Source organism: Cervus elaphus, chromosome 19 (assembly GCF_910594005.1).
Source record: "Cervus elaphus chromosome 19, mCerEla1.1, whole genome shotgun sequence".
Classification (NCBI taxonomy): Eukaryota; Metazoa; Chordata; class Mammalia; order Artiodactyla; family Cervidae; genus Cervus; species Cervus elaphus.
The window spans coordinates 69166238-69181290 of record NC_057833.1 but is presented as its reverse complement, the minus strand read 5'-3'; the positions used below and the strand labels follow the sequence as shown (position 1 = coordinate 69181290).

The 15053-nt window shown below is 54.2% G+C and overlaps 1 protein-coding gene across 3 annotated transcripts in view; it reads left to right on the top strand.

Moving 5' to 3' along the window:
* SIM2 (SIM bHLH transcription factor 2) overlaps positions 1-15053 on the top strand; it is a 49549-nt gene that overhangs the window by 30380 nt on the left and 4116 nt on the right. For 2 of the 3 annotated variants that reach the window (XM_043875480.1, XM_043875483.1), the window contains 4 exons: positions 347-453; positions 12152-12299; positions 13691-13859; positions 14396-14804. In XM_043875480.1, coding sequence (XP_043731415.1) covers positions 347-453; positions 12152-12299; positions 13691-13859; positions 14396-14804 — 833 coding nt within the window. The remainder of the gene's footprint in view (positions 1-346; positions 454-12151; positions 12300-13690; positions 13860-14395; positions 14805-15053) is intronic. The other variant, XM_043875481.1, reaches the window with a different exon arrangement.

The window sequence follows — 15053 nt, the reverse complement described above, 5'->3', positions numbered from 1 at the left end:
TAGTCACTCCGAGACATGTGGGACCTTCCACAGGGGACCAGGGAATGAACCCATGTCTCCTACATTTGGCAGACAGATTCCTAACCACTGAGCCAGCAGCGAAACCCCCAAACCTTCTTCTAACTAGTGGTTTCAGAAGGACATTCCTGCTCACGAAGAGTGTGGCGTCCTGCACCAGGCTGGGGTTCATAGACTTTCTTCTTGTAAAAAAGATCATTCTTAGTTTCCAACATCAACAACTCCACCAAGCCGTTTCTCATCTGATTCGTTGGCAAAACCGACGTTAGTGTAAATGAAAGGCAATCTCAGGGCTGTGAACCTCACGGGACCTGCCATCCTCTCCCAGGGTGACCGAGCTGACTGGGTACGAGCCGCAGGACCTGATCGAGAAGACCCTGTACCATCATGTGCACGGCTGTGACGTCTTCCACCTCCGCTACGCGCACCACCTCCGTGAGTACCGCGTCACCCTGGCGGGAGCCCTGGGCAACAACCCAGGCAGCCAGGAGCGGGCGCCACAGAGTGGGGACGGAGCCCTGGTTTGGTGCGGGGACTGCCTGTCTCGTGCACACGTATCTGAGGCCTCAGATCTGTCTCCAGGCAGCCCTGATTTCAGCTCCGCCCTTGTCAGTTCTCAGACATCTCAGGAAACCCCGGCAGGTGTGGGATGGTTACTGGAGTCTAGATTATGGATGTGGAACCTCAATTTTTCTGTGCCATCTGGATGCCAGTTATGGATAACAACCAAAGCAGAAGAACTGATCACTTACAGGGAACTTACTACCATCCAGCTCTAGTTTAAGGGATTAAATACGGTTACCAAGCCAGTGAGGGAGGTTCTCATGCGCATGGTCCTCCTTTTACTGTTGAGAATGCAGAGGTTCAGAGAGGTTAAGCTCCTTGCCCATGGTCACACAGCAAGGAGGTGGCAGAGCTGGGCGGTGAATCCAGCGAATTTGGTCTCCAATGGCTGGGAAGCTCAGGGAGACCACAGGTTTCTAGGATGGGAGAAGTCCACATGGAAAGAGAAAATAAACAGTACTCCATTTGCAAATGGAGGCAGTTTGAGAAACATACAATGGGAGGGTGGGGGTGCTAGTCACTGAAGTGTCTAGACCGTTTTCTTTTCTAGAATCCAAATTGAGGCAGCAAATAACTGGGATGGAGTAGAATACCTCATCCTCTCAGCGTCTAGCCCTGCCATGCTGATGGCCGGTTCAGGGGTGCTTGTTCGTGGGGTGCAGAGGGCTGGGGAAGCCAGAGCTTCTGTGACGTGGCCCTGATGGCACGTCCTGCTTCTTGCTGTGTGAGGAGGACTGAGAGGCATCAGAGGACAGGTTGTGGGGCTGGTTGGAGGCAGACGGTGGGTCTAGGGGCTGCCTGGCCATTTGGTGACAACTGGGACCCGGTCAGCCTGGGAGTTACCAGGGTGTCGCTGTTCTTGCGTCCTGAGTCACTCAGGGCAGAGACCCGTGACGACTGGGATGTTGGCCGGGCGGACCTGGTGGCTTCTTCCTGTTCCTTGTAAGTCACGTGGAAAGAACTCTCCCTGCTCAGAAGCACGGAACTGTGTGCAGCCTTTTCTTTCTTTTCATACAGATGGCCAGTCATGCTCTCATATAAACATCCCTGACCTTCTTAAAGCCCGGCTTGGTAGGAAGCAGCTGCTTAATGTTGGGGTGGGTTTTTAGGTTAGAGTCACAGATACTGGAGTTTGAAGGCTTCCTTGTGCAAACAGGGTGGGAAGTGTCCATTATAGAATGAGATCTTTGAGGGCCTGAACGGGCAGGCGGTAGAGGGGAGCAGTGGGGAGCACGTGCCATGGAGTAAGGAGAGTGGACTGGGATGTGGAAGATGGTGTGCACCACGGAACAGTCTAGAAGGGAGGACAGGCTGGGGGCAGGGGACCAAACGGGAGCATTCACACCCACCACTGTCGGGGTATCCAAGGGGAAGCCCCAGCCCTAGGGGGTCCCGGCCCCATCCCTCCGAGACAGGAGGGCTTGGGAGCCTCTCTCTGCAGCACAGGAGTTAACAGTAAATCCTTGAATTACATGGAGGGAGAGTTGTTCCCCAAAGAGTGGAAGCAGCTTGGGAAATTTGACCTGGAAATGCAGGGAAAGGAAGCTAACAGAATTAAAAGTCTTTGTTTTAAATATCATGTTTTAATATCTCTCACACTGCCTAGCTAGCCAAAGGGAGCAGGGGATTTTTCAGGCAGAATAAATTCAACTCGGGCTTTGGAAACTGGCCATGGTGGTGGCCAGTGGGAAGCTCCCGGGTTCCCCGATGTGGACTGAATGCTTTTCACCTATCGAACCTGAGGGCGGGTGGGCCGGGAGGTGGAGAGGCCTGTCGGTGGGACTGGTCTCCCGGCCTGCTGGGCACTCAGGTCTTCAGTGGTTCTGACCACTTGATGGGTCTCCAGCGTGTCCACCAGGAGCCCCTGGTCTTCCCCAGCTCATGTGACTTCCCAGACCCGCAAGGGGATGTGTTTGTGAGGTCTCCTGCGATTCACGTGATGAATTCACTTTCCTTCATTTGGAATGGGGATTTCCAGACCTTGCGGTTATCAAAGAGACCCTGAGGGGGAAGGTGAACCCAGGCTTCTAAGAGACACGCAGGAAAGGTGGAGGGTTTATCAGAGAGAGCATGGCTTTCTTTGCCAAATGAGCTGTAGGATTGGTCAGTCGAAGAAGATGGAGAACAGCGGTATTGCCAGTGATTGCTGTGTGACTCTGACCTTCACTGTGGCCAATAAACCGCTGCAGAGGCAGGAGGCCCAGAGTGGAGGGCAGCCTGCTCCGGGGAGGATGGCTGTGGCCTCAGATCCAACCCAGCTCCCCTCCGCCAGCTTCCCCACGCCCCACATCAGTGTTTCAGCAAAGTGACAGCCCAGGCTCCTGCCCACACATCGGGTGGAGGTGGGTCTCAGCCTTGGGACCTGCCCCCTCCAGACGCCCCCTCAGAGCAGCCAAGACACCACCCTGAAGGTCACTGACCCTCAGAGCTGGAGCTTCTGATGAGGAAAGCGACGATGGTCCTCAACCAGGGCAGGTGCTTGGAAGCGGGTCTTCGCAGCGTGAAGCTCGGGCGATGCTGAACGTGTGGTCCCCGAGGCCTCGCTCTTGGAGGTTTGGCGTCACCTTAACTTCCTTAAACTCCAGAAGCTGAGTCAGGTCCAAGGGCAGCAGATTATCTGGTCGCTGAAGCAGGGTAGTGAGTGGGAAGGACCGTGGAAGGGAGGGAGATCCTGAGGGAGGGAGCACGTCAGCCGGCGCAGCAGACGGGCCCTCCATCCCCCGGGGACCCTGGGAGCCGGGCAGGACCCCTGTCCCTGGTGGGTGCTGAGGGGGTGAGGGTACTTACACCCCTCTGGGCATCGGCCGAGGCTGCCCTTGGGGTATCACGTCCCCCTGCTTATCCATCCTCTGTCAGCACAGTGGGGCCCCTGGGGAGGAAGGGGGGCCTCTGGGAGTTTCTGGTGCGTCGGCCCACGTGACAATCCACTCTCCACAGCGTCTGCTCAGCTTCCCCACAAGCTGCCCTCGCTTCCTGCCTGGGCCGGTCTCCTCTCTCCGTGGGGGCCTTTTGCCCTCACCACCCCAGGTCCCTGTCAGGCAGGGAAGTGTTCTCCACACGCGAGTTCCCGAGGCGAGTCGGAGGCACGCCGCCCCTGGGCCGGGCTGTGTCTGGACGGCTTGCCCTCCTCTCAGCTCCCGCGTGGACCGCAAGAGTCAGCTCGGCCGCCTTGACAGAATGCAGCGGACTGGGGTGGGAGCCGCACAAGTGTGTTTTCTCGCTGACCTAGAGGCCGGAAGCCAAGGTCGGGGGTCACGGGGCTGCATTCTCTCCTCTCTCCTTGGCGTGTGGACGCCCAGCAGTCTTCTCACGTGCTCTCCATCCTGCATCTGGGCCTTCTTTTCTCCTGTCTTTCTTTCTGAGGACCTGTTCACACGGGGTCAGGGTCACCCACATGACTTCATGTTATCCGATCACCTCTTTAAAGGCCCCGTCTCTAGACCCAGTCATATTGTGTGATGCTGGGGTTGGGACGTCGACATGTGAACTTGTTGGCAGGGGGAAACAGTTCAGCCCATGAAAATGGCTTCTTTTCAGTGTCTGTATCCTCGCCCGGCGGGTGAGCACAGTCCCGTTCCCGCTGGACACCCTGGCTTGGGGAGGACGGGTGAGGAGACGGAGAAGGTGGGACGCATCCCTTCACCACGTGACTTTTCGGTCCTGTCTCTGGCTGCCCTGGTGGCTCAGGGGCCCGGCCGAGCCTCCCACCATGCAGGGTCCCCACGAGTCTCCATGATGGCCCCCGGCGATGGGGCTTCGGATCCTTCAGTCCAGCCACACCAGAGCTGCCCTGGGGGCTGCCTGAGACCTGGGCGCCCACTCAGCCTTGGCTGCTTCTCCTCCAGCCGCCGCAGCTGAACGTGGCCACGGTGGCCTTCTCGCTGGGCCCCTCAGGCCTCCAAGGCCCCCGGGGGAGCCGCCTCCTTGTGAGACGCACGGACCTTCTGTCTTGGCAGTTCATGAGGTAACTCAGCTCGAGAAGAAAACTACCAGCTGTGGACACCCAGGACCAAAGGGAGGTCACCCTCTGGTTCTCCCAGGCCAAGCTGTCTTCTCCATACCACAATCCGGAACCCAGGAGCCAGGCGCAGGGCTCTGCTAGAGGCCTGATCAGACGTCACAAAGGGAGGCTCTGGAGGACCATGGTCAGCCATACGGTTTTCACACATTCTTCAAAATATTATCTTAACCGGGAGCAGGAGTCCACAGAGTCTGAAAAAGCACAGCCCCTAAAGACAGAATCAATGCCTTCCAGAAACACAGCCTTGTGAGGAGTAGCAGGGCTGGCCAGCGTGGTCCTGGGGAGCTGAGGTTTCCAGAGGCCACGAGACCAGGGGGCAGGGGTGGCCCCGGCACCTCACGGCACCTCGGCCTGTGGCCAGCATAGTCCTGGGCATGCCTAGCTGAGCTTTCCAAGGGGGACTGTGCCAGGGCTCCCCCCAGAACATTCTGTAAGGGGGTCCTCTAGGGCAGGGGTCCCCAACCTCTGAGATCTAATGCCTGATGGTCTGAGGTGGAGCTGATGTAATAATAATAGAAATGAAGTGCACAATAAATGTAATATACTTGAATCATCACAAAATCATCCCCCCCACTCCACCTCAGTTTGTAGAAAAACTGTCTTCTACAAAACCAGTCCCTGATGCCCAAAGTTTGGGGACTGCTGTTCCAGGGGCTTCTCTGGAAAATGTCTTTGGCCCTCCTGACTCATTCCCCTCACTGCCTCCTGGTGGCTGAGGGGTGGTCCTGCAGCCCCGTCACAGGGCCTTGGGGACAGGCTCCCCGGCTGGAGCCTGCCTCCTTGCTCCCTTCGTGAAGGGTTTGGGGACTCTTTCTTGTATGTGGGTGGGGGGCCTGACCTGCAGGTCCTGGGGGTGGGCAAGGGGCAGCCTGGTGCACAGGTGGGGTGGGGACCAATACTGATAAACCCGAAAGTGTGTGTCGGGACACTGAGCAGATTTCTTGTGGACACAGTGTTTTGGAAGAACCTAATGTCTGCGTGGCTGTTCATCCAAAGTAATGGAGAATCTCATCTAGTTCTCCAGGGTGGCCCCTGTCCAGAGTGGGCCAGGCCCCAATGCCAAAGAGAACACAGGCTGTGTCCAACTATCAAAACACTTCAGTGTTCCAGAGAGGCTTCGAAGCCTGAACACGTGGAACATATTTCAAGCAACAACTGTCATAACAAAATTATAAAGCCTTTGACTGTGTGGATCACAACAAACTGTGGAAAATTCTTCAAGAGATGGGAATACCAGACCACCTGACCTGCCTCCTGAGAAATCTGTATGCAGGTCAAGAAGCAACAGTTAGAACTGGACATGGAACAACAAACTGGTTCCAAATCTGGAAAGGAGTATGTCAAGGCTGAATATTGTCACCCTGCTTATTTAACTTATATGCAGAGTACATCATGAGAAATGCTGGGCAGGATGAAGCACAAGCTGGAATCAAGATTGCCAGGAGAAATATCATAACCTCAGGTACGCAGATGACAACACTCTTATGGCAGTAAGCGAAGAATTAAAGAGTTTTTTGATGAAAGTGAAAGAGGAGAGTGAAAAAGTTGGCTTAAAACTCAATATTCAGAAAACAAAGATCATGGCATCTGGTCCCATCACTTCATGGCAAATAGATGGGGAAACAGTGGAAACAGTGACAGACTTTATTTCTTGGGGCTCCAAAATCACTGCAGATGGTAACTGCAGCCATGAAATTAAAAGACTCTTGCTCCTTGGAAGAAAAGCTATGACCAGCATAGACAGCTTATTAAAAAGCAGAGACATTACTTTACCAACAAAGGGCCATCTAGTCAAAGCTATATTTTTTCCAGTAGTCATGTAGGGATGTGCGAGTTGGACTATAAAGAAAGCTGAGCCCCAAAGAATTGATGCTTTTGAACTGTGGTGTTGAAGACTCTTGGACTGCAAGGAGATCCAACCAGTCCATCATAAAGAAAATCGGTCCTGAATATTCATTGGAAGGACTGATGCTGAAGCTGAAACTCCAATCCTTTGGCCACCTGATGCAAAGAACTGACTCCTTGGAAAAGACCCTGATGCTGGGAAAGATTGAAGGAAGGAGGAGAAGGGGGCGACAGAGGATGAGATGGTTGGATGGCATCACTGACTCGATGGACATGAGTTTGAGTGAGCTCCGGAAGTTGGTGATGGACAGGGAGGCCTGGCGTCCTGCAGTCCATGGGGTCGCAAAGGGTCAGACACGACTGAGCAACTGAACTGAGATAGGGCAACTGGTGTAGACCCATGGAGAACACACTCTAAATGACACATAATAGTCATAGACTCAAATGCTTATGGGGCCAGTCATGTAACATGAATGTATGAACGGGCTCAGGGCAAGAGAGTGGTGGAGCTTATGGTCAGCTGGAGAACACATGACCCATCCAAGGGCATTCTGGTGGTAACGGCAACTCTATGCCACCAACACAGCATGTCTGTGGACACATGTCCATGGAATGTCAGCTGGTCTTCAGATAGAAGATACACTTGAGGGCTTCCCTGGTGGCTCAGTGGTAAAGAATCCCATCTGCCAGTGCAGGAGACACAGGTTCGATCCCTGATCTGGAAAGATCCCTTAATTGCTGTGGAGCAATTAAGCCTGTGTGCCACACCTTCTGAGCCTGTCCCCTGGAGCTTGGAAGCTGTAACTACTGAAGCTCTCGAGCCCTAGAGCCCATGCTCTGCAACAAGAGAAGCCACTGCAGTGAGAGGCCTGCACGCCATTACCAGAGAGTAGCCCCCATTTGCCACAACTAGAGAAAAGCCTATACTGCCACAAAGATTCAGCACAGCCAAAAAATACATAAATAAAAATGGTTTTCTTAAAAAAGATACACTTTAAAGGAGTTTTCCTATTTTCAGTGAGGACTTTTGATTGACGTTCCAGGGAGATTGGCTTCTGCTGCTGGCTTCTCTGGCCTCTGGACTGAAACGGACGATGGAGCTTAACTCACACACAGATCCCTTCCAGATGCTGCCCTCCAAGCAGAGTCTGGAGGTTGAAGCAGCTCTGCTTTGCTGACAAAGGTGTGGGGAGCCCTTGCCTTAAGTGGAAGCTATGAGCCAGGAAACAGGAAGTAATCTAGAAAGTACAGTGCTCCCTGCTCCCTGGGAGCAGTTTCCGGCGTTTACAGGTGTGACCCGATGGGTCTGCGGAACCTGTCCTCTGTGCTGTGTCACCGTGCAGACGTTGCATGGTGCGGCCTTCTGGAAGTTCTTCCTCCCCACCCCCTGGGCTTCCAGATCTTCTTACCAACCAGACCGCCTCCAGCAGCAGGTGTAGAGCAGTGGGGTTGCTGGGGGGGCATGCAGGCACACTGAGACCCACTCCCCTAAGGACCGTATGGCTTGTCTTCAGTCTCGCCAGCTGAGCTCTCCCTGGGGCCCATTGGCAGCCAGAGACAGAGACGTGAGTCCAGAGGAACACGGGGACCACATTTACATCTTCCCCACGGGGGTGGTTTAGTCTCCTGTGGCAGCCGTCAGAAGTGAAAGTGGTAGTCACTCAGTCGTGTCTGACTCTTTGTGACCCCATGGACTGGGGCCTGCCAGGCTCCTCTGTCCATGGGATTTCCCAGACAAGAATACTGGGGTGGATTGCCATTCTTTCTCCAAGGGATCTCCCCACCCAGGGATCAAAGCTGAGTCTACCACACTGCGGCCGTAACCAAATACCAAAACTGGGCGGCAATGAAATAACAGAAATGTCTTGTCTCACAGTCCCGAGGCCAGAAGTCCCACATCAAGGCGTCGGCAGGGCCCGGTTTCCTCTGGAGCTTCTGGGGTCAGAGCCTTCCCGCCTCCTGCAGGTCTTGGTGGCTGCTGGCACCCCTGGCCTGTGGCCTCCTACTCCATTCTCTGCTTCGTCTCCCTGTGTGTCTGTGTCTTCTCCTTTCTGTCTCCTACAGGGACACGTTATTAAATTTACCGCCCTCCCTAATCCAGAAGGCTAACATCCTTGAGATCCTTAATTACATCTACAAAGACCCTTTTCCCAGGTATGGTCACATTCACAGGTTCTTGAATTTAGAATGTAGAACATATCTTTTGAGGGGATGCTCTTCAACCCGTGACAGGCGTTGAAATGAAGTGAAAGTCCCACTCAGTCGTGTCTGACTCTTCGCAACCCTATGGACTGTAGTCCACCAGGCTCCTCTGTCCATGGAATTCTCCAGGCCGGAATACGGGAGTGGGTAGCTGTTCCCTTCTCCAGCGGATCTTCCCAACCCAGGAATTGAACTGGGTTCAATTGAACTGGGTCTCCTGTGTTGCAGGCAGATTCTTTACCAGCTGAGCTACCAGGGAATCCAACAGGTGTCATTGGCATCCTTTTAGCTCTTAAAATTCAAAACAGAAATGGAACTTATGCTTGTGGCCAAAGTTTACTTTCCTTCCAGAGGCCAGCTCATTGACCTGGCTCTGCCTGCAGGAAAAAATCTGGAAGCAGGAGGAATTCTGGAGGAACCAGGAAGGCTATCTATCTTTCTGGACAGTGCATTTGTGGAACCTAAAGTTCTATTCCTACGTGGCCTCAGAAAACCGTGACCATTGGCTCTCACCTGGGCATGGGTCCCCTGATGTGGGAGACGCTGCAGCCCAGACGGAGGGGCAGCTGAAGGCTTAGGGGACATCTCCCCCCAACCCCCACAAACCACCACAGTTAGCTGGGCTTTGCGTCCTAGCACTCACCTGGGATCCTGTCAGACAGCTGATTCAGTTCAACAGATTGGATGAGGAGCTCCAACAAACCAAATAATATTGTGACTAAGTATCTAGGATTTCAACTTATATCAATGTATTGATTATCAGCATGAGTCACAGAGCAGGAAAAAAAATTTTTTTTTAACATATACCTATGTTTGTTTGGTCTCTGTACCTAAGTTTAATCTTGGCAGAATCAGGAAGGGTCAGAGCTAATAAAAGAGCTGCAAGTTCTGCCATCTGAATCCTCATCTAAAACAGTTAGGATAAATACTCCAATATTCATTGTATCTAGCTTAAGGTTATTATGAGGAGATTTTAGGAATAGTGTAAGGAATAAGGGGAACCCTAAGGTATAAGATAAGAAAAAGGAAAAGTATACTGTCATAGTCCCAGGGGCTTTACAGATACTGCAAGGAATAGATTTCAAAGCCAAAGAGATTAATGAGCGTTTCAGTTGAAGAAAGAATGACATCTCAGGAAATCCACAGGGCCTCAGTTTGACCCTGTGGCCTCTCTTTGGGGGCCATGAGCAAATTGTAAACTGAGTTTCCCCTGTACGTTGGCTCACACCCATCCCCGTAAGTAGCTTTGCAGAACCTTCAAAGGGCCGCTGCCCCATCCTGCCTCAGCAGGCCTGGAGAAATGAGAGTCAGAGCACCTGGCCTGGGCCCCAGCATGCCCTCAAGCTGCGTTAGCCCTGGTTTCCTGGTGGTGTCCACCTGCCATGGGTGTAGGGGGATAAATGAGGCAGTGCATGCGAAAATGAACTGGAACTAGAAACCTTGTATTTTGTTGTTCAAATAGCAGCCATTGGGACTTGCCTGGAGGTCCAGTGGTTAAGACTCCACACTTCCCCTGCAGGGGGCATAGGTTCGATCCCTGATTCGGGAACTAAGATTCCCTGCGCACAGCCCCAAAATAAAAGCATAAAACAGCGATCCTCAGAAAGAAGCGCTGGAAAGGCTCTCTTCTTCCCTACTACCTTGGGCTACACTCTTTAGCGTGGGATCTTGTTCCTGCGCAGTGAGCCCACTGAGGTGCAGACATTAAGCCCAGGAAGGAAAGAGCTGGTCTCTGTGCTGTTCCAGAGCTCGGCCTCAGCTTCTGGGCCAGACAGTGGTTACTCATTTGTCCCTGGCTTCATCCCTAAGGAGTGGGGATACTCATAGACCTTGTATTTTCATGTCCCACCCCCACACAGACTGTTTGCCTACGTGAAAAATAAATTTTCCTTCTGTTTTTAAAACTTAACACCCCCTGCTTGTTGGAAATTTAGAGAATCAGGAAGAGAAAATGAAAACTACCTGTAATTGTGTCAGTCTGACAAGTGCGAGCTGGTATGTATGGAGCCCTTCACGCACGTCTGCCGTGGTCCTAAATCTTCACATAGGTGCTCTAACCCTCACAGCACCTGATGGGGCAGGAACTATGACTGTCCTCCTGTTAATAACCGGGGTAACTCAGGGGGTTAGTAACTTGTCCTGGATCATACAGTTAGCTGTGTGTGTGTGTGTGTGTACGTGCACACACTTTTTCATAATTAGGATTATACTGGATGCAGTTGAGTCTTGTCTTTTCTTCATTTAACATTAGATCAGACATACTCCCCATCATATGATAAATTCTTATGCATCATCATTTGGCTGCATCATTGGGTCTCTGTTGCAGTGCACGGGCTTAGTTGCCCCAGGGCATGTGGGGTCTTAGTTCCCCAACCAGGGATCGAACCCATAATCTGCTGCGTTGGAAGGCAAATTGTTAACCACTGAACCACCAGGGAAGTTCCCTCAATCATCATTTTAATGGCTGCTTGGCACTCCACAATTTATTTATCCTCCTCCCTGTTATCAGAGAGTTACCTCTCCCTCACTTCTCTCCTGTATTCTACGCAGGACTACAAGGAATCTCTGGGCCCTTGAGTCTTTGCCACAAGGACCTCACCGATTCCCCTCCCCCCGCAACCCCCGCAGCCCGCCTCCCTCCGCCCCCGAAGGCCCTGAGGGGAACCAATGTGGTATAGGAGTCCCTGGAGGCTTGAGAAGTGGTTCTCCAGCAGTCCAGAGTCTGCAGCCTTGCAGAGAAGATGGGTCCACAGGCCCAGTTTTCAGCAACTTTCAGCCATGTAGAGGTCACTCCTACCTGAGCAACATGGGAAATTCATGGGCCGAGGGAGAACTAGGGTTACTAGGATCAATGTGCATGCTTGCTCAGTCGTGTCCCACTCTTTGCAACCCCGTGGACTGTAGCCCGACAGGCTCCTGTCTCCGGGATTTCCCAGGCGGGAATACTGGAAAGAAGTATAAATGGCAGTAAGTAATAGATGGAGGACACGCTGTGCACACACACACATTCTGGGGAATAGCAAAGATCAGGAACCATTCAACAATTAATTGAATGCAGTTAATTTGCTACTGTGTTTAAGTAACTACATCGCTCCCCATTCCTTATACCTCTTAAGAGTTCCAGGATTTTAGCATAATTATGGCATCTTGGAAACTAAAAAGCAAAACCAGCTTTATCCCTCTGCCAGGTGCGTGTTGTTTGGGGACTAATGCTTCTCCCAGTGAAAGCAGTTAAATTAGAGTTCTTCACATGGGAGGGGAGAGACTGCTCCGTGGGCCCCATAAAATTGGAAGCAAAAACCCTGCGTGTGTGTATGTGCACGCACACACACATGCATCTTCCTTCAGAGAAAGCTCACACCCTTTGTCAAGTTCTCAAAGGTGTCCTCGGCCCCAGAAAGGTCCAGAACCAGGGCTGTAGGTCATTCCGCGGGGGGCAGCTTCTGCACAGGCGGGTCCGGCTAACCGTCCCTCGGGATTCCTGTCCCCTTGTGCTTGCAGTGCTGGTGAAGGGCCAGGTCACCACCAAGTACTACCGGCTGCTGTCCAAGCTGGGCGGCTGGGTGTGGGTGCAGAGCTACGCCACCGTCGTGCACAACAGCCGCTCGTCCCGGCCGCACTGCATCGTGAGTGTCAATTATGTCCTCACGTAAGTCAGACATATTTGTTTCTCTCCTTGCTCTCTCCTCCCCCTGACCCCTGCCACCCCATCCCGCATCCGATCGGTCCCTTAAGCACCATGTCTCGCTCCCTGTCTCTTTCTGGAACTGTTCATTTGTCTCCTGTTCTGTTTCATTGGACAGTCTGGTTGTCTGGGAGGTTCTGAATGATTTCTGTATCAGCATCGAGGGCAGCGGTGGGAACGCGGTCCTGCCCCGGGCACAGCGGCCCGGGTGAGGGGCTGTGGGCGGCAGAGGGAGAGCGGGCGATGCCCCCCTATTCTTGAACACGACAGAAAGGGGGTGCACGTCCCAGACTGAGAACACAAACATATACTCTGTGGGCCCACTGACACTCAGGCCATCCTGCTCGCACCTCCCATTGTTTCCATGTCTGCCTATATAGCCGGTTGTAAATTATAATGAATATTTACTGCCTTTAAGGCCTCAGAAGTTCAGTTCAGTGGCAGTTAAGACCGTTAGAAGCCACAGGACACAAGTCTACCTGGAATCAAATACGACTCTCTGCCCACCATGCTGTTATGTGCTGTATGTTGTACCCAGCTCTGACCTTGAACTCCACACCTTGCAGTTCCCCCAGACACACCCTGCACGGGCCCTGTCTCTCGTGCCTTCTGTCTAACACAGTGAGGTTTGAGGCTCTCTGTTCTTTCGCAGAATGATTGTCAGGTTGCCTGGGGTTTGGGCAGGGGGAGTGTTGGGAGGTGAGTGTTTGGTTTTTTTGTTTGTTTTTTCAAGGTAGAGTGATTTTAGCAGAACTGTAGGGGAGAAAGCGTTTTGGTCCTGCAGTGATTCTTCCTGAGCCAATTTGCATGGGCTGGGGCCGGTACGTGGGACAGCTCCCCTCCCACGAGTGTGCCAGTGCCCGGCTGGCTCTTCAGGGCAGGAATGGGCCCCAAGTGTGGAAGTGGACAAGGCTGGAAGCCAGGCTCCGTGACCCTCAAAGGGACCCCACTCACCCTCCCTGGTGCTAAACAGGGAAGCAGCCAGGCCACAGACACTCAGCTGATCACGAGCAGTTCCTGCCTCTTCCTTGTTGCCCTGACATCCTGCCTCGTGGCACATGGTGTCCCCAGGAAACGTGTCTGGGGGCCCTGTTAGGTGGGAGAGCACTACCCCACGCTCCCTGACTTCCTGCCACGGAACATCGGGCTCCCTCAGCATCTCCCGGGGTCTCCAAGCCCGAGGCTGCAGGTGGCTTTTACAACGGGGTACGGGGGCCACTCCTCAAAGCCTAGCGCATCCGCTTAGTGCAGTGACATGGAGGAGCTTCTCAGATGAACTCAGCCCAGGAACGGGCCTGGGAGGGCATCCCTCCTCGCGGCCCTTGGACATGACCTGTCCCGCTCTGGCTCCTCAGGGACATCGAGTACAAGGAACTGCAGTTGTCTCTGGACCAGGTGTCCACGTCCAAGTCCCAGGACTCCTGGAGGACCGCCTTGCCTACCTCACAAGAAACTAGGAAGTTAGCTAAGCCCAAAAACACGAAGATGAAGACGAAGCTGAGAGCAAACCCCTACCCCGCACAGGTAACACCCGCCGGGGCTCGGGGCACCTGAGGGAAGGGCGAGCCTCCGGCCGCATTCAGGGGTCTCCCTGCGGGGCGTTTCCCAGGGAGGCAAAGTCCCTTTGGCCATCCTGCCCCCAGGGTAGAGACTCGGCCTGGGGGAGACAGGCCCACCCGACCGCCAGGTGGGTGAGTCAGGTCTCAGAGGACTCACTCCGGGAAGCTGATCAGAGCTCATGTAGTCAGGGCTCAGGACTCTGGGGCCCCATGTTTCCAGAGCGTTTTTTGTCTGGAATGGAAACACTTCCGTCTCTCTTTTTTTTAAAGTCTTTTGCAAGCTCTCGAAGGTGCATGTGGCTTGTGTTGTCACTTGGGGGTGAGGCGATCTCTTTCCACGCAGGGGGAGGGTCCCCGGAGGGCTGTCAGCCGGCCACCTGTCCCCGGCGGGACCGCGCTGGTGGCCCCGGGACACGGGCAGCCACCGCGGGGTGAGTAGGCAGCTTGCCGCCAGCGCCCCCGCCCCCGGCGGGCCCTTCATCCGTCTTCTTTGCTCCGCAGCAGTACGGCTCGTTCCAAATGGACAAACTGGAGTGCGGCCAGCTCGGAAGCTGGAGGGCCAGCCCCCCTGCCCACGGCCCGGCTCCCCCAGAACAGCAGCTCCATTCAGAAGGCAGCGACCTTCTGTACGCCCCGTCCTACGGCCTGCCCTTCTCCTACCACTATGGACCCTTCCCTCTGGACTCTCACGTCTTCAGCGGCAAGAAGCCCGTGCTGCCGGCCAAGTTCGGGCAGCCCCAGGGACCCCCGTGTGAGGTGGCACGCTTTCTGCTGAGCGCCCTGCCAGCCGGCGGCGAGTGCCAGTGGCATTACGCCAGCCCCCTAGTGCCGGGCAGCCCGTCTCCGGCTAAGAGCCTTTCCGAGCCGCCGGTGAACCCTGCTCGGCACAGCCTGATGCCAAGCTACGAAGGTGGGTCCTGTTTACACGAGGGGTGCGGGCAGGACGGTGGACGGCGGTGGCGGTGGGTGGCAGATGGAGAAAGGATGCCCAGGCTCTGGGCAAACACGCCGCTCCTTCTGCCTCTGAGCGGGAGTGACCATGCCTTCCTGCCCTCACTGCAAGCGCTTCCCGAGGCTGCGACTGCGCCCATGTGCCTTGTGGGCACCAGGGACGGTGGAGACAGGCTGTTGGGCCCCCCTCCATAAAAGTCCTGGACCC